Source organism: Anastrepha obliqua, chromosome 6, assembly GCF_027943255.1.
Source record: "Anastrepha obliqua isolate idAnaObli1 chromosome 6, idAnaObli1_1.0, whole genome shotgun sequence".
Taxonomy (NCBI): Eukaryota; Metazoa; Arthropoda; class Insecta; order Diptera; family Tephritidae; genus Anastrepha; species Anastrepha obliqua.
The window spans coordinates 40016728-40036713 of record NC_072897.1 but is presented as its reverse complement, the minus strand read 5'-3'; the positions used below and the strand labels follow the sequence as shown (position 1 = coordinate 40036713).

At 37.6% G+C, this 19986-nt stretch overlaps 1 protein-coding gene across 1 annotated transcript; it reads right to left on the bottom strand.

Moving 5' to 3' along the window:
• Window positions 1-12854: 12854 nt before the first annotated feature.
• LOC129250391 (uncharacterized) lies at window positions 12855-13574 on the bottom strand. Its single transcript, XM_054890021.1, has one exon. It carries the CDS (start codon window positions 13572-13574, stop codon window positions 12855-12857), a length of 720 nt encoding a protein of 239 aa, XP_054745996.1.
• Between the last annotated feature and the right edge of the window lie 6412 nt (window positions 13575-19986).

Here is a 19986-nt window from a genome sequence, read left to right as displayed (position 1 = left end):
TCTTTCTCCGCACACGCATATGCAAACAACGTTGCCTGTTTGTTAACAGGCCCTTCGCTTATGAACATCTGTAGAAAAGTGCAGAAAACTCTGGATATGATTGACACATGGTGCTGTGCTAATGAGCTATCGGCAAACCCCACTAAGACTGGTATTGTCCTCTTTACCAAAAGGAGGAAGCTTGATTGACGCGTTCTTACTAAGCTGAAAGCAGTCACAATCCAGCTATCTAAAGACATCAAATATCTTGGAGTAATTCTGAATAGTAAACTCCTTTGGAAGTTGCAAAGCCATCCAAAGCTCTGACAGCCTTTTGGCAGTGCAAGGGTGTTTTTAGGAAAACGTGTAGTCTTTCTCCTCGCAAGGTCCTATGGATCTCTATCGTGGCAATCAGAAGGACCACCGAAGCTTTTCCGACTACTTCAAGCCCGGCATTAGATGATCTGGTTAGTCTACCACCCCTTGCTGTTTTCATTCAAGAAGAGGCCTTGAAAGTACGCATCTGTGTTTCAAGCGGAGGTGTATGCCATTCAAGAAGCAATGAACTTTGTTAAAACCTTGGCAGCCCTCAAGTAACGCTCTCTAGCCGTCACCATTTAGTTGGTCGTGGAGGTCCAGTTGAATTTTTCCTGGTTAGTTCCGACCCGGTGTTCAGACATGTACTCATAAAGTCATGTGTCAACCCTCGCATGGCCTCCCTACATGGGGTTATAAAGCAACTACACTACGTCTAGAGATAACGGACTTGAGTGGGGACCCTTTTTAAAGGGAGACACAAAAAAACATAAACACAAAAAACAACAACAACAGCAAGCGGAGGAAAAGCGGCAGTACCAGGAACAGCGGATATGAAGTCGGGTTCGGGCTTGGCGAGTAAATACGAAGCCTAGTTGAAATGATGGCGGATAGCAAAAGGCGCTCAATACATCAGCATCAAGGCATTATACGAGCTGGCAGCTATTGAACAGGGAGATAAGCAAGCCAAAGACGTCATAGGAAAAAGCATAGGTTCCCAAACATCCCAGCACAATCCAGACCAAAAAAAAAAAAAAAAAATTTGGAGGGTGCGGTTTAAACCCCAACACCTAAGCGGAGGGACCCAGAGGCGAGTGGAACAGGTGTATAGCAAGACACCAGAACGCCGTCGGCTTCACAAAAGGAATCTTAGAAGGCAGATACCGAGCAATGGCGAACGGTGTCTAAAAATACCAAGCCAAGGGAGGCTAGAACAAGGAGGATTAGACCTGACGCAATTGTAATAGAGGCGAAGGGTGAAACCTCCTATGCGGAAATATTAAAGGAGAAGCACGTGAAAAGTGAAAAATTTAGTAACGTTCTAACAATCCGCGAATGGGCGAGAAGACATCGCCAATCCTACGCTATTAGGGTAATTATTAGCGAAGCTTCCAATGAGTAAGGAACTGGAGTGGGCCAGAGTCGCCGCCTCAATACAGCCGTATCCGACAATTGTACGCCTTAGCGCTTGGTTAAGTGAACATGCTAATTTTATATGCATAGTGCAAGATATTGACAGTAGAGAGCATAGACGTGGTGTTTTGCTATATACGACCGAAAAGCAGTGCCCGAGCTTTGCAGGTGTAATTTCTTTAAAGTGCCCACTATGCCACGGGCAACATAAACTGCAAGATTGCCGTCGTTTTCTAAATGCTGCAGTGCCCAATAAATGAGATTTCGTGAAGACATCGCGTTTTTCGTGCCTGAACGGGGCCATACTACGCGTAATTGTCTGCGTAAGAAGCCTTGTTCAGAAGAAGAATGTCACCGCATACACCATTATCTACTACAGGAAGCCTAAGTTATAACTCTGAACTTTAGGAAAAACAAGGTGACGTACGAGAAATCGTGTTGAACTGCGCGAATGTTAGCAGTTAGCCCAAGTTGCTCTTTGGTGTGCTGCCGGTAACTTAAAAAAAAATAAAAAAATAAATAATTGGCGCGTACACTTCTGTTAGGTGTTTGGCCGAGCTGCTTCTCCTATTTGTGGTGCGCGTCTTGATGCTGTTCCACAAATGAAGGGACCTACAGTTTCCAGCCGACTCCGAACGGCAGATATTTTTATGAGGAGCTTTTTCATGGCAGAAATACACTCGGAGGTTTGCCGTTGCCTGCCGAGGGGCGACCGCTATTAGAAAAATGTTTTTATTAATTTTGCTTTCACCGAGATTCGAACCAACGATCTCTCTGTGAATTCCGAATGGTAATCACGCACCAACCCATTCGGCTAGGGCGGCCACCGGTAACTTTGTATGACGATAATAAGCGTATTGGATGAAGGTTCTTCAGTTACAATGTTAGACAGCGATTTTGCCAAAAAGTTAGAAAGACGAGGCCGTCGACACCACTTAGATTTACGATGGTTTGGGGGAAGAGCAGCAGTCGACTGAGGTTTTCAGTGTTAAAATTAGCGGTGTTGGTAAGAATAAATGCTATATGCTGCCCAACCTATACGCCCTAGCTAATCTTGGTTTGACCATGCAGAGTCCATATCATGATGGTTTAAAGAGTAGTGACAAATCAATTTCTTCTCTTCCTCGCCAACTATATACCGATGCTGTACCTCAACTTTTAATTGGAATCGATCACGTGCGCTTAGGAATGCCGACGGACATAAAAAGGGTTAGTGAACAAGGTCTTTATGCCTGCAACACTAATCTAGGGTGGGTAAGTTTTGGTCCAACCTGTCTGCCATCATTAGCAACCCACTGTTGTCTGTGTTGACACACGCAAGAAAGGGAAGAGGACGAAGACATGCATCAACTTGTCTACGACTATTTCAGTCGAAAAGAACGATGTCGTCAAAGCTAAGCAGCTACTTAGCGGTACAACTATTCTAGTTGGAGGTCGATTTCAAACAGGCCTCTTATAGAAAAACGGCAACGTACAGCTGCCCGATAATTATACAGCTGCTTTACGTAGGCTTGAGGGGATTGAGAGAAAAATGAAACGTGACGTCACGTTCGCAACCACGTACAAAGTGATAATCGAAGGGTACCTAAGCAAAGGCTATGCTCGAAAGTTTACGCAAGAGGAATCGAGTATGACTTCATCCAGGAAATGGTATCTCCCACACTTCAGGGTCGTCAACCCAAATAAACCTAAAAAATTACGCTTTGTTTTTGACGTTGCCTGTCAATTTGAAGGGGTATCTCTGAGCTCTAAATTATTGAAGGGACCACAGCTGTATATATTACTACCTTCGATTTAATTTAATTTTAGAACACGTGCAGTCTCAATTTGCAGAGATATTAAAGTAATATTCCTCCAGGTGGCTATACAGCCACCACGTGATGGTGAGAGTAATAGGTCACTTGAGGAGTATGAGATGGGGGTTATGATTTTCGGTGCTGCGTGCTTACCCTTTTCGGCGCAATATGTCATGAGTCTGAACGCCAAGGAACACCACGAAAGTCATCCTCGCTATTTTTGAACACCATTTATTGATGATTTTGTAGACAGTTTTTTGACGATTGAAGCCGTAGATATCTCAAAAGCGGTTAGTGAAATTCACAGCGATGGTAGATTCGAGTTACGTCTAAGGTAGTTAAACAATGCGTCATATGTCACCGAATTGCAGAGATTTTAGATAGGAGTGATGGCGATGGGTACCAACGAAAGACAATGCTGCCGATGATGCGACAAGAAGCCATGGGATGATTTCTCAGTAAAATCTCAAAGAGGAATTCCGTTCAAAATTTTCTTTAATCTCGAATCTCGGTGAAAGACCAAAATGAAGAAAGAATTTTTTTCTAATAGCGGTCGCCCCTCGGCAGGCAATAGCAAGCATTCGAGTATACTTCTGCAAATTTAATGCAGTTCTCCGTTATTATTCGCGAAATACATGTATGAGTATATTTACTCATACCTGTGTCCATTCCGAATCTAGCAAGCATTATTTCATCAAAATTGATAAGAAATTTTACAAGTGCAGAACGTTTTTGTAGAAATAAAATGAAAACAGAACATTTTCGAGTTGCACAGAGACCGTAGAAGAATATTGTAACGTCAAAAAAAAATAATGCAAAATAACGCAATTTGCTGACTTACTTCTGCAATTTTCTGACTTACCCGGACGTAGTATTACTTAACTAAACCTTACCTAACCTAAAGTTATCGAAATCAATCCAACCGTACACAATGTGAGACAATCGAACCCATTGTGCTGCTTTTCTGCATTGCAAAAGGAAGCCATTTTCATTAGTTTGCAATGCCAACCTATCCAAACTCGACGTAACCTTGAATAACTTATACAGTAGGTTCTGTTTTTATGCGCCTTTTTTTATGCGGTTTTGAAATAGTGCGGTTTTTTTTTTAAATTACAAAATGCATGTCGACCTATCGGGAATTGTACATATAAACAAGATTCTAAACCAGCTAAGCAAAAACTCATCACAGATTACATCAGAAATGCTAACCCTACAAGTATGGAACCGCCTGCATAACTATCTAGATCAGACGTGTACATTTCCTCAAGTGACGAAAGTGATTTTACGCAAAATCCTAAACGAACGCGCAACATGTGGGTATTGTCTGATTCTATTTCTGACTTAAATTTATTTTTCGATTCTGACGTTTCTTAAATAAAGATAAAATTTTCAAAAATACAATATTTTGTTTATGCGATTTAATTTAATTATTTCAGATTCATGCGGTCTATGGAACGTATCTATAGTTATAATATGGGGCTAGTGCCCTTTTTTATGCGATTTTATTACATTATTTCAGATTTATGCGGTTTTAGCACTTTTGAAACGTATCTATAGTTTTACTATAGAACTAGTAGCTTTTTTTATGCTGTTTTTTATGCTGTTTCTTGCGGAACGTATCTACCGCATAAAAACAGAACCTATATTACTATATTATATTTTGTAGCTTAATTCAAATAAGGTTAGGTAAGGTTAGGTTAGGTTAGATGCACTTATGCTTAGTTTTAATAGGCCCTGATCATTCAAGAGTGATGATTTTCACACTCATTAAATTGTACATGTTTACCAGCGAATTGCAAACATTTCTGCTGTGTCATACAAGCGTCGGTTGGTCAGTTTGGATTAGGTAAGCTTACGTTATAATGGGTTTTGATATGTTAGATTACTGTCTTTCAAAGTTAGCCACAATGAGCAATAAAGCACTATCGGTCATGTGGTATTCTCTCGCACTCTCGGTTCAGCTGGATTTTTAAAAATGTGGAAGAAAACTTAAAAAAAAAATCGTAACTTTTACCGTTTTCAATATATAAAGATGAAAAATAGCTTATTTCGAGCACATCTTATTGGAGTTTAAAAATGTGTATATATTTGTGGTGCCCGTTTAAGAATAGTGGACAAAAAATTTCATCACATTGAAAAAAAAAACGTGAAAAAATTGCACAAATCAGAGCTTGTTATTGAAAATTTCTTTTGAACGTTAATCGTTCAATCTTAGAATTATATAGATTCATAACGCACATACACTTCCCTTCCCAAGACCATATTGAAGTAAAAAATCGGTTGAAAAATGGGTTAGTTATGTATTTTTACTTCATCAAAAACACCATAAATCGATTTTCTAACAATAAAAAAAACCTCCTGTTTTGAATTTTCTAAACACAGTTTTGTGTTGTATTGGTCTTGACCTAAAACGTACACTATACTCGTATCACTTGAAGAGTTCTTTCAATTTCTTTTATTTTGAAGCACTGTGTTATATATAACTATATATAGACTACAATATATAGACTAAAATTTACTTAGGCTAAAAAGGGCAAGAGCGATTCATAAATCGCTGCCGTAAACGGGAACTAGACCATCATGAATATGGACTTACTGAGCTGGAAGCCGCGGAGCACTTACTATGCCTACGCATCCAATCGGAAACATTTGCTTCAGAACGCAACAGTATCGACATTGATGAAGTCATCTCAACTGAAAGCGCATTAAAACATCCATATCTGGACGACATGGGACTACTTCCTGTGCAAGGGCGTATAGATGCAGCCAGCTTCTTGCCTTATAACAACAGAAGACCGATCATATTGGCGTGTGAACATATATTTACGCAACTCATCGTTAATTATCACCATTGAAAATGAAGCTCCAGAATCACGAGGCTACTTTAAGTAATATACATCAGAAATACTGGGTTCACCGAATAAGGCAGTTTCTTCCACGCGTAATAGCCGGATGTAAATATTGTTGAATCAGAAAGGCAGAACCTCGCGCACCCATGACGGATCCTCTACTTGAAGATCGTTTGAAGCCCTATGTACGACCCTTTACTTAAACGGCACTGGACTACTTTGGACCTATTTTTGTTACGATCGGGCGGTGAACTAAAAAGCGCTGGGTCGCGTTGTTTATCTGCCTCGCCGTGCGTGCAATCCATCTAGAAATCGTCCACGACTTATCAACGGATTCCTCTTTAAGTGTCATGCTCAGCTTAAACATGAATCGGAGAGGGGCCCCAGCACGTCTACGATCTCACAATGGAAAAAATTTTATTGTGGCCAATGAAGTAGCGAAACGTTTTCCTAAAGTTTTTCACACTGAGCGAGTACAAAACGGATTATTAAAAGAGGGAGTTGAGTGGTTTTTTAACTGCCCCGGTAATCCATCTGAAGGAGGAATTTGAGAAAGAATGGTGCAGAGTGTTGAAAAGTTTCTTCGACATTCATTGAAAGAAAGAGCGCTACGTAAGCATGTTTTCTGATCGAAGCGAAGAATATAGTAAACTCTCGCCCATTGACGCATCTACCCATTTCTTTAGACGAAGACGACCATTAACACCTAACCACTTCCTGATTAGCGTGGGGAATGTCCTTAAACACCACCGGCCAATTCAATTCAAGACACTTATTACGCATGCAATGGCTCATTGCACGAAGCCTAAGATACGCATTCTGGAAACGATGGAACGTGTGAACGAACGGCGCCTTTTAAATAAAGCGACTTAGTATTTATTTGCGATCCGAATATGCTAATGCATCAGTGGCGACGTGGTGTTGTTGAACGTGTGTAGACTGGCGCTGATGGTGTGGCTCGGCGGGCGGACTTCTTCAACAAGCGGTATCTAAACTGGCAGTATTGGATCTGGAAAGTGGTGAAGCTGATCGTTCCACGGGGGGGAGGTGTTGGCAAATGCCATTTAAAGTTTCCTTTTAATTATACTCTTTAATACAACTCTGGGTTGTGAACCAACGTTGCGCACTCATTCTTCTTCGTTTTCCTTTTTATTTATATTTCCTTTTGATTTCTAGTTTCACTTTGTATTTGTAAGAGCGCTGTATAAAACGGTTTTTTTAAATCAAAACTGACCTTCAAGAAGAAAGACTGAAAAACTGCGGTAAGTTTACTAAAGTAAAAAGTACATAATGTAATATATAATATTGAATTATTTTTCAGAATAAACATTCTCAATAGTAGTTGGTTTTTAACCACCGTTTTTCCAAATTAGGAAGGGTGTACATAGGTCTAAGATCCTCAGTTTTAATAGTATTTTTCACCTTCTTTAGTGGTACTATGGTGGAAGTTTTACAGCTGAATCTATAGATTCATTAAATATTGTTTTAATGTCTAGTGTGTTTCGCATGATCATAATTACTCCGCCTGTATACCTACTGTATGAATCGCACCTTACTAATTGATGCGTTGGGAACTTTAATTCTGAGCTGTTTATTTCATTTGTTGTACATGTTTCAGAACATAGAACTATATCCGCGTCAGCAGTCTCAATAAGCCTTTCGAGCTATAATACTATTTATATTAAGATATATGCACTTTAAATAGATTCATTAAATATTGTTTTAAAGTCTAGTGTGTTTCGCATGATCATAATTACTCCGCCTGTATACCTACTGTATGAATCGCACCTTACTAATTGATACGTTGGGAACTTTAATTCTGAGCTGTTTATTTCATCTGTTGTACATGTTTCAGAACATAGAACTATATCCGCGTCAGCAGTCTCAATAAGCCTTTCGAGCTATAATACTATTTATATTAAGATATATGCACTTAAAATAATGAAATCATGTTGCCCTCTGTTTGATTTTAGTTTCTAACATCCTATCCTTTGCTTTTCAAGCTTAAGTCGTCTAATGTAGACCGTACACTGCCGATTAAATGCATTGTGTTCGGTGTCAAGGTTCAGCCCTAAATTTTTGTTAGTATCACAACAGTTACAACAAATTTGTTTTGGATTAGTCTCAGTGCAGTTCTCTCAGCATACTCCCTCATACATTTCCTACACCTTAACTTTTTGCTGCAATTCTTAGACCCATGGTTGAAACCCAAACACTTGAAGCATCTTTTTACTGCTTGCCCACCATAGACGGGACAGCCATGCCAACCAATATTTAGTTTCTTTGAATCGAATACCTTTAAAAAAAAATGTGCTCGATTTCAATTATCGCATTGAATGTCTCCTTATTGTTTTTCGACCTAAAATTTTTAATGCATTTTAAGTTTGCAGCACTTAGAAAGCTATTTTGAATTTTAATTTTATTTATTAGCTCAGCATTCGTATGCGTTACCAGTATTTTTGGACTATTCATTTTCGCTTCTGTGATATCATATAACGGGTGATTTTTTAGCTATTATCTTTTTAAACAGTTGATTTAAACAGCTGACGCACATTTCGTGTTTTGTTTCACTGTCAAACATCTTCAGTTTGGTCTATAATTTAACCATGAATCGTCTTACAAACGAACAACGCTTGCAAATCATTGAATTTTATTATAAAAATGCGTGTTCTGTTAAGAAAGTTTATCGTGCGCTTCTTCCATTTTATTGTCAGTTAAATCGACCCACTGAAGCGGCTATTCGAGCTATTGTGACTAAATTTAGAACCAAATTTACATTATTGGACATCAATGTTGGTGGTACGCTTACGTAGAGTGCGAACTGAAGAAAATATCGCAGCTGTATCGGCCAGTGTTAATAATGACCATCAATTATCGAATCGTAACGTAACTGTGAATGGTGAGCGCTACTGTGAAATGATATCCAACTTTTTTTTGCCCAAAATGCAAGAGCTTGACTTGCATGACATGTGGTTTCAGCAAGACGGTGTCACATGCCACACAGCACGTGTAACAATATACTTGTTGAGAGGCGAATTCGGTGAATATTTTATTTCACGTTCGGGACCTGTCAATTGGCCACCCAAATCGTGCGAATCATAACGCCTTTAGATTATTTTTTGTGGGGCTATGTTAAAGCTCATGTCGATTCAGACAAGCCTGCTTCCATTAACGCATTGGAAGACAACATTAAATCATTTATATGTGCCCAAAATTGGGCTAAGCGGATGGACCATTTGAAGCGCATTCGCGGTCAACATTTGTATGGAATAATCTTCAAACATTAAATTATATGGACTGTACTATCGATTTAAATAAAAATTTCATGCATTTTTCTGAATTTTACTCATGTTTTTTTGAAAAACTTTCCTATAGCTCATAAAAAACACCCTTTACTGCTTTATTGAGATTGTTGGCTAAAGCTCATTTAATTTTTTCTTTCACTATGATACTATCAGCGTATATTACTGTGACAAATGGCAACCCTGCGACAAGGAGCAGAAGTCACAAGGGTGAACAAGCGAGTTGTTTTTAGTTGTCAAGCAGCCGTACAGCGAAGAAGTCTATTATTACTTACTATAAACTACAAATTTTACAATTAGTACAATTAAATGAAATAATAAAAATAACAATTGCTTATTCTTCATTTTTACATGGGGGCTCAACCTCTGAACAAAATACTAGGAAAAAGTCGAAGCATGAGAATGTTCGAGAATACCTGTATGTAGATCAAGCAAAAAGAAGTGTAAAGCAGCAACAGAAGTTCAGTTAGAAGTCGAAAAGAAAAAAGTAGAACCGAAACCGGTAGGAGAAGTTCAGTTGGAAGTTGAAAAAATTGGGAAGCCGCAAGCAACAAAAAAGAGTCAAGAAGAAGACGATTCGAAGCTAAAGTCAGCAGCAAAAATTTCAGTGGAAGTTGAGAAAATTAGTTTAAAGTTGATAGAGTCTGAAGATTTTAACGTGAACAATATGCAGTCAACATCAAGTGTATGCAGTAATTCGGCAAATTCAGTTGAATTTCTCGAAATGTTAAGAATTCTAGAGGCCAATAGGAGCGTAACTGTCGAACAATTTGCAAAAATTATACCAGATTATGACGGAATAACAGCTCCAATCAGAATGTGGCTGGAGAATTTCAACGAAAATGCTTCTGCGTACGATTTAACAGAAAAACAAAAGTATGTGAATGCGAGAAATAAGATGCAGAGAACGTTAAATATAGAGAATTCTCACGAGCTACGAATAGTGTGAATTGTCAAAAATGAAGTCTAACCGCCGCCGGGGTGTGGTGAAACTTTTAACAGAGATGTTTTACAGCGATTTCTCCTTTAGCATATTGGCCCTGCACAGTTTTTGGCTTCTGTAGGAAATCAAATTGACGAATAGCCGACGGCATTTTGCAAAGTATTTGCTTGTGCATTTTTATGTTCCCTTGATAAACGAAAATTTATTCAATTTATATTTTCAGACAAAGGTGATGAAGAAAAAATATTGAATATTTATTATATGCGCCAACATTTCAAATCAAAGTATCTTTAATATTTTGATTTAATTTACCTCTCACATTTTGGTATGTGCGTTTTAGTAAATTTAAAACTAAACAAATTTGATGAAAATTTTTACTAATATTTTCAGTCGAAATTAATTCATAGCATACAAGTGTTTTGGTATATCGACATACATATGTATTTACATTTGAATATGCATTTATTTGTTCCTTTGGCAAACCAAATTTTTTTCAATTTACATTTTATTACAGGGAATAATAATATACATACATTTGTATGTATGCATTTGTGCACTGAAGCAACATGACCTATCTCACGAGTATCGCCTTATATTTTATGTAAATAAGCTAATGATCAAATTCCTGCCTCACAAATGCTAAAACAAATTTCTTTTGAATATTCATGTACATATTTGTATGTGTGCGTATGTACACTTGGTGCCCATATCCCTTCAAACAAATCAAAAAATTCTGTATACAAAACTCTTCATTACCAGGCACACAGGAAGATAGCATATGCAAATATAAATATGTGAATTGAATTCAAGCAAAACAATGCTTATTAATATACACATATGCATGTGCATACAACCGCACACACAGGGAACTCACTTTATTCCTCAAAATGTGTATGTCGTTCAAAGCTAAAATTCTATGCCTAGCGACTACAAGAACAAAATGCAGTCATAGACGCAGGCGTAGCGGCCATCATTCTAGTTGGCATAGCGCTGAACAGTCGCGGCGGCCGCGAACAGTTTCAACTATTGTACTGTGCAACAAAAACTCATCATCAAAAAATTCATTGATAAATTCGAGCTCATAGTTCTAAGAGCAAGAACTTTCATTCATAAAACGAGCCGCCCATATGCCAATTTTCTCGACAATTCGAAAATAGTCAATATTGGAATATTTCGCGTAGAATTATTTGCCAATATTTGATAAATCCTTGAATTTTTGTCAAGTCGAGTGCCCGCGGCTTCGTACATATGTATGCATCAATATATGTACGTAAATATGTGTATATGTACAATGCTGTGCCTATGAATGTGCGCTGCGCCTATGAGTGCGCGCTGGATTTCTTGAGAAGTTTACCGTTTTATTTTGAGCTGTCGCTAGTGAGCATACATACACACAGCATATACATATGCGCATATGTATATAAATTCACAAATTTACATTTGCATATGCCATCTTCCTGTGCGCCTGGTAATGAAGCGTTTTCTATAGAGGATTTTGATTCAGTTGAAGGGATTCAACAAAGTTTTACAGACACCAGACAGACAGACTAACTACATATGTATATACTTTTGGATGATTTGGAAAAATTCAAATATAGGTCATATTAAAAAGCTACCTAACATTATTTGCTTCTAATCACCAACAAATTCTTATCGACTGCTGCTAAATTTACATAATTCAGCCCCTTACTGTTAACTTTTGGTGAAAAATGTGGCTGTGGTGTACCACGCGCGCAAAACGAGTACCCCTCGAAATTCCATACGTTCCTGTCATTGAGACTTCTCTATAGCTAAATACACACCAGGCAACCGTTGCAGCAACTCGGCCATGTTGAAGCAACCGTTGCCTCGTGTGTAGCTGTATTGCCAAATGATTTTCGTGTTACTGCAACCATTGCCTGAAATATCAAATAAATTTGATTTTTGGGATAGGTTGCTGCAACCGTTGCTTCGTGTGTATCATTGTTTACTGCTTTTACTCGTTCAGTTCGTTGAACACAAGCAAAGAAGAAGATTCGTGCGGAGTAAAATAAAGTGAAAAAGGAAAAAATGGCAATTGAAAATAATGAAAATTATGTTAATTGTTGATGTGAGATGTTGTCCGTTCAGCTCAATGTCTTTATTCAGAGAGAGCGTTCGGATTTTTATTTCATAGTTACAATAGATACTTCAATTATGTATAATATGTATAAGATACTGTAGAGGGCGCTAAAACAGGGTTGTATTTAGGCATTGGAATTGCTTCGTATTTCCTAACACCTCCCCTCGAAGAATTTCAATTTTTGCCGTCAGCCTCTTTCATGCCCAAGTCCAAGATGCATCTGTAATGTTTCTGCGAAGATAACCCCTTAGTTAGCACGTCGGCTGGCATTTCCTCTGTTTGAATATATTGTAGATCGATGTCGCCATTTTGATATTTTTCGCGAATGAAATGATGACGAACATCTATATGTTTCGTGCGCGAATGATATGCCGAGCTTTTCACTAAATTTTGCGCACTTTGGCTGTCATTGTATATTGTGATACAGTTTTGCTGCTATCCAATTTCATTTAAAATTTCGCGCAAATAAAGTGCCTCTTTGGTTGTTTCACATAACGCCATGTATTCCGATTCTGTGGTAGAAAGTGACACTATACGTTGCTTTCGCGCCTCCCATGATATAGATCCGCCAGCGAGAATGAAAGCAAAACCTGAATAAGAACGCCTATCAGCTAAATTAGCTCCCCAATCGGCATCAGCAACACCATATAGCTCGGAATCACTTTTCTTGTATAGAAGGCCGTAGTTGATGGTGCCTTTCACATATCTTAGCACCCGTTTAGCAGCTTTCCAGTGCTGTAGGCTGTAATTAGAATTAAACTGGCTTAAAAAACTCACCGTAAATGCAATGTCAGGACGCGTTGTAACAGATAAATACATCAGAGCGCCTAATAAGTTTTGATATGGATAGACTTTCATTTCGCTTTCGTTTGCGCTAGCTGGTTTTTCCAACCTGCAATTTAGTTCCATTGGAGTTTGTATGGGCTTGCACTGCTCCATACCGAATCGTATCAAAATCTCCTCGGCATATTTACGTTGCCCTAGAAATACGCTATTTGTTTTTAAATCCTGATGGAATTCTATTCCTAAACAAGTTTTAATAGGACCAATGTCTTTCATTTCGAAATTCTCAGCTAAGGACCGCTTCACTTGCTTCAACAACTGCTCATCATTTGATGCCATTAACAGATCATCAACGTAGATCGTAATTAGCATTATCTTCTCATTTTTTCTCATAAAAAATAAGCATGGATCACGTTTCGATGGCATTAAGCCAATTTGTAGCAGTTTAGTCGTAAGCTTCTGATACCATTGGTAACCAGACTGGCGTAGGCCATATAACGATTTTCTAAGTCTACATACCGGTTTATTACAGCTTTTAAGTAACTTTTGTCATGTCTGGGCCGTGCTCTGGATATGTTTTGCTTTCGGACCCAGTGTTGATTCAGACTCCCTCAATATTACCTTCTTTAGCATCACATCTAGATATTCAGGAACCTCCATATAGACATCTTCATCAAGATCACCATTCAAATACGCTGTAATCACATCCATCTGGTGTATCACTAACCCCATTTCTGCTGACAGTGCAACCATTAGTCTAACCGATGCAAGACGTGTGACTGGGGAATACGTAATGGTAAAATCCTCCCCTGGACGTTGGGAGCAGCCTTTCGCCACAAGACGTGCTTTCTTTGTATTTCCTTCCTTTGTGCGAAAAACAAAACGACTTCCAATAATTTTTCTATCAAGAGGACTCTCAACAATGTCCCAAGTGTTATTCGATAGTTGCGCAAGATACTCATCTTCGATTGCGCGCAACCAAGTTGCTGCTTCGTCGCCACTTATAGCTTCTTTTATTGTTGTTGGGTCATTGCTAATAGCCAAATTTGCAAATTCACAGTCTTCAAAATCTGTACTGTTATCAGAATCGTTAGTGTCAGCAGTTTCTTCTATTATATTTTTGTATATTTTCTTTGGACGTCCTGGTAACCCTTTTCTGTCCAATCGTGGCCTACCTCTACTACGTTGTTCGTTTTTCACGTTCACGTTTTCTGTTTTACTCGTATCCTCTTCGGGCATATTTAAATCGTCGTTTGGTTGCACAATAATATCAATTATTTGTTCCTTAAGTGGTTCGTTGACGTTATTCTTATTATTGTAAAACATTTCTGTGCAAAATTTTATATCGCGACTAATGACTATTTTTCGGTTCTTGGGCAACCACAATCGATAAGCCTTGGCTTCGTTAGAATATCCAACAAAAATACATGCTTCTGAGCGAGAATCGAATTTGCCAGTTGCTTTTCCCTTTATTAAAACAAACGCTTTGACACCAAAAGGCTTCATATGTGCAACGGTAGGTGTTTTGCCCGTCCAAACCTTAAGTGGTACTTCATCGCTTAGAGATTTTGTTGGACATCTATTCCTTATATAATTGGCTGTATTTACCGCCTCTGCCCAGAATGTCAATGGTAAATTAGCTTGTCTTAACATACACCTGGCCATTTCTAATAATGTGCGGTTTTTGCGCTCAGAAACGCCATTCTGCTGCGGCGTATATGGGGCTGTTAATCGCCTTTTAATACCGCAGTCATCTAAATACTTCTGGAAATCGTGATTTATATACTCCCTGCCGTTGTCGGATTGCAATGCCCTCACTCTTTTGCCAGTGAGTGTCTCAGCTGAATTTTTAAATTTCTTAAATATTTCAAGCACTTCAGATTTGTGCTTGATAAAATAGACTTCACTGTATTTGGAGTAGTCATCTGTGAATGTTACGAAGTATTTGGCCCCGGAGTGAGAAGCAGTTCTCATCGGCCCGCAAACGTCTGTATGTACGATTTCAATCAAATCTGTCGTACGTCGTTCCCCTTGTTTATGTTTAGCGAAGCTCTTTTGTGTTTGCTTCTCACTTAAGCAAATTTCACACGGAGGCATGGGTTCCTTTGCGTTGACTTCAATGTCATGTACCATTTTAGAAAAAAGGCATACGAACAATTAAAAAATGAATAGAAAAATTGATAAAAATTTCAAGTCCGCAAAAGCGTTTCCTGTTGGAAGATACCGCAAAGTTATTGCCGGTCTAATTTCTGCTGATATTGCCTCTCTCATTATGGTATCTTAATTCGTTATTTTGGCCTTTACGAAGTCCAACAATTTTCTAAACAGGGCTTCGTCCATCCTCATGTAATTTGTATAGTTCGCTGGCTCATTTTCCTTCAGTTCTTTCAGCAGCCTCTCGTTCGAAAATTCGATTTTTTTAAAAGGCAATTTTTGGACCAGATTTTTTTTCTCTTCTTTTGTTGCATCTCTTCTTCCTCATTTTCGTACAAAAGTTCGTCAATTATAATAAGAGAAGTAATTTTACGTAATTCGTCGATCATTTAAAAAATTTAATTTTATGTATCTTCCGCTTTTACCTTTCCTGCACCACAGTTAAACACAATACTGAGATTGAAGCAACGGTCGCAACGTGTTTCTTAAACAAAGGCAACACGTTTATGCAAATGTAAATTTGTGAATTTATATACATATGCGCATATGTATATGCTGTGTGTATGTATGCTCACTAGCGACAGCTCAAAATAAAACGGTAAACTTCTCAAGAAATCCAGCGCGCACTCATAGGCGCAGCGCACATTCATAGGCACAGCATTGTACATATACACATATTTACGTACATATATTGATGCATACATGTGTACGAAGCCGCGGGCACTCGACTTGATAAAAATTCAAGGATTTATCAAATATTGGCAAATAATTCTACGCGAAATATTCCAATATTGACTATTTTCGAATTGTCGAGAAAATTGGCATATGGGCGGCTCGTTTTATGAATGAAAGTTCTTGCTCTTAGAACTATGAGCTCGAATTTATGAATGAATTTTTTGATGATGAGTTTTTGTTGCACAGTACAATCAGAGAATGTTAATGCAATGAGAAGGTGCAAATGTTACTGTGAGCTTTTTTTAGTACAATTGAGATCTGAAAGATTTGTAATAAGGTCATTTAGCACACCGAATTTATAGACACCTCACTGACTTTTGCCCACACAAAAATTAGAAACACCACACATCTTTCACCTCAACACACAACACATTTCTCACCTCGACATTAAACCAATTAAATTTTTACTATTTTTGTATTTTTGAAATAATAAGCGAATACGTAAAATTTATTACATAATTTTTTTTTTCAATTACATTAAAAAAAAAAAAGGTTTTAAAAAATAAAATTTATAAAAAAAAGTTTGCACCGGGAATTGAACTCGAGTCTAACATGTGGCGAGGAAAAATAGGCCGTGCGTTTATTTCTTCGACTGCTTATTTTTTGACCATTTTGTTACTTTTGAAATGATAAGCGGATACATAAAATTTATTACAAATTTTTTTACGATTACATTAAAAAAATAAAAATTAAAAACGAAAAAAAAAAAATTCCACCGAGAATTGATGGCGAGTCACGTGGGGAGGATAAATACGCAGAGCGTTTATTTCTGCGCCTGCGTTGTGAACAAAAGGTTTTGAGCCTGCGCGCGACGCGAATAAATATTAATAAAGTTCTGAAAGTAATTCATGAAGTTTTTCATTACATACATTCAAAAATGAACGTATACTTTATATGTAAATAAATGATGGTATATGATAATATACATAAGCACATAATATGTATGTATGTAGATGTCAATAGGAGGTATTTGCATTCAGAAAAAAGAATGGTTTAAGGTAAATCAACACTTATTTTATATTGTATGTCAATTTATAGTTTATGTATTCGACAGCATTTACATACATATGTATGTATGTACATTTGTATATGAAAAACAATAATGCACAAGCGCAAGAACATCATATCACATATGCAAAGTATGCCCAAATAACCTTGACTTATGTACATATGTACACATGTCACAGCATATCACATTCTTACAAGAAATCAAATACACATACGCACTAGTGAACGAGTTTCTTCCTAACAAGTGCAAAAACCATTCTGCTCTATGTATGTATATATACCCACTTTATGCCCTAGCATATATACATACATATACGAGTATACCTACTTCCCTTCTAAACTTCCTACAAAATAATTGTATTCATATGTTACAACATCCATGCACGTTCATAATTCATGCATATATGCGCGAGCACAGCGCTCCCTTCTTGCTTCCGTGTACTTTTGTCTTTCACCAGTCAATATTCCTAATATTATACTTACAAAAACACAATATGTACTTTGATAGACGCAAAAGCAACAGCAAGCGCAACGCGATGGCCGCTTTGCCACCACACATTCTAAAATGTTCTAGAACACAACAAAAACACATACCTCACATGCGCATGTCGCCCAAAGCTAAAATCTAAGTCTAGCGACTACAAAAACAAAATACATTCGTAGACGCAGTCGCAGCGGCCATGATTCTATCAGCGACGGCGCTGACAATTTAGAACAAAAACAAAAAGTTCATTCATAAGTTAGAGCTCATATTTCAATTTCATTCATAAAACGAGCCGCCCATATGCCAATTTTCGCGACCATTCGAAAATAGTCAATATTGGAATATTTCGCGTGGAATTATTTGCCAATATTTGATAAATTTTAAATTTTTGTCATGTCGAGTGGCCGCGGCTCCGTATGTATGTATGCACCCTTATATGTATGTAAATATGTCTTCTAACTGTGCGACAATCGCGAGTTAATGCGACTTCCAGCGAATCACACATTGCTGTCCGCAAAGCCGCATATATTTACCTTATGATCAGAAAGTACCGCGAATGTTTAAATTAAACAAAACAGAGTTAAATGTAAGGCAAATTTATATTATCTCCTTCAAAATATGACCCGTCTGAAGCAACACACATGTGCCAACGTTTAACCCACTCCTCCAAACACCCCCGGCGGACCGATTTGTATTCTCTTTGAGGGCGTTATCATCATGCAAAATCTGAGAATTGTTTGCTCACATTTCCGGCGGTTTGCAACACACAGCATCTCTCTAAGGTTTCAAAACGGATAAATAATATTCTCTATTGACTGTCTGGCCCGATGGAAGGTACTCATGGACTATGCCTTGGCAATCGAAGAAAACAGTCAACATCACCTTCCCGGTTCTTTTTGCTCATAGGGTATACATATCCCATCTTTTCACTGACAGACAAGAAGACGGTCGCAGTTGTTGTTTTTTGTATGCATACATTTTGCGTTCGTTGAAGGTTTGCATATATTTATATACATATGCGTGTATGCGCGTTTGGCTTTCTGGATGCATCCATGGATATTAGAATATTTTCTCATCAATATGTGTATGTAAGTAGTTCAGATTTGACTGAAGAAATTAAATATAGGAATGCATATTCATATGATTGACTTTATGGCTGTTTTACATATAAATCAATTCAAATGAATAATGTTATATAGAAAATAAATTTCTAAATAAATTTCTAAATAACTGGTATTAGAAAAACCTGAATACACTATTTTAAATCAATTTCAATTAAACCAAATATAAAAAATGAAATAAAAATATCGAACAAAAAACTGTGCACTGGATTTGAACCTGAGTCAAATATGAGACGATGTACTGCATGCATATACAACACGTCTTTCACGATTGCGCTAATCTATAATTATTAATGATCTTTTCTAAATCACTCATTTATTCGATTCGCAGTTTTATATGCACATATTCTGCGTTAGTTGAAAGTTTGTATGCGTAATTATATGAATATGCATGTGTGTATGCGCGTTTGGCTTTCTGGACGGATATTAGAATGATATTTTCTCATCAATATAATTTGGATTTGATGAAATAGATTATAGATATATGTACATATTTTCTGTTTTGATTGATTTATATAAAAGTCAGGTCATATCCAGTATGAACTATTTTATACCGAAAAGAAATTTCCATTATAAAATACAAAAAAAAAAAACAGTATTTTAAAGAAATTTTAATTAAAATAAACTCAAAAATTTTACCAAACTTTCCTGGTTTGAGTTGTAAAAAAAAAAATGTGCAAGAAAAAAAATATGACTTCAGGACTTGAACCTGAACTATATACGTGCCAAAAAACAAAACGAATAATTCCGCCGACTTTAGCTTCTGCACCACAAACTAACTGTCGCGCGGCCTTCTTAATCGCAAATTTATTCGCTTCGATTTCCTTAGTAGTGTGCCGAAAAATCTTATGAACTTCCTCAGTAGTTTGGTAAACGCAGAAAATATCTGAATTCTTGTCCTAGCGTGGTAAGTAAATATAGAAACCCTCCACTCGCGTCACTCGCGTGGTAAATATCTGCAATTCCCCACTCGTGAAGATAGTTGAATTTGAAATGACCTTATTATGAATCTATAAATTAGAACTCGAAAAAAGCTCATTTAACATTTGCTCCTTCTCATTGCATTAACTTTCTCTGGTACAATAGTTGAAACTGTTCGGCGCCGCCGCGACTGTTCAGCGCTATGGCAACTAGAATGATGGCCGCTACGCCTGCGTCTATGACTGCATTTTGTTCTTGTAGTCGCTAGGCATTTTGTTCTTGTAGTCGCTAAGCAGTTCTCATCGGCCCGCAAACGTCTGTATGTACGATTTCAATCAAATCTGTCGTACGTCGTTCCCCT

Bases quoted from the DNA above. Each gene is read 5' to 3' on its own strand.
- LOC129250391 (XM_054890021.1), bottom strand. From the start codon at position 13,574: ATGCTAATTACGATCTACGTTGATGATCTGTTAATGGCATCAAATGAT.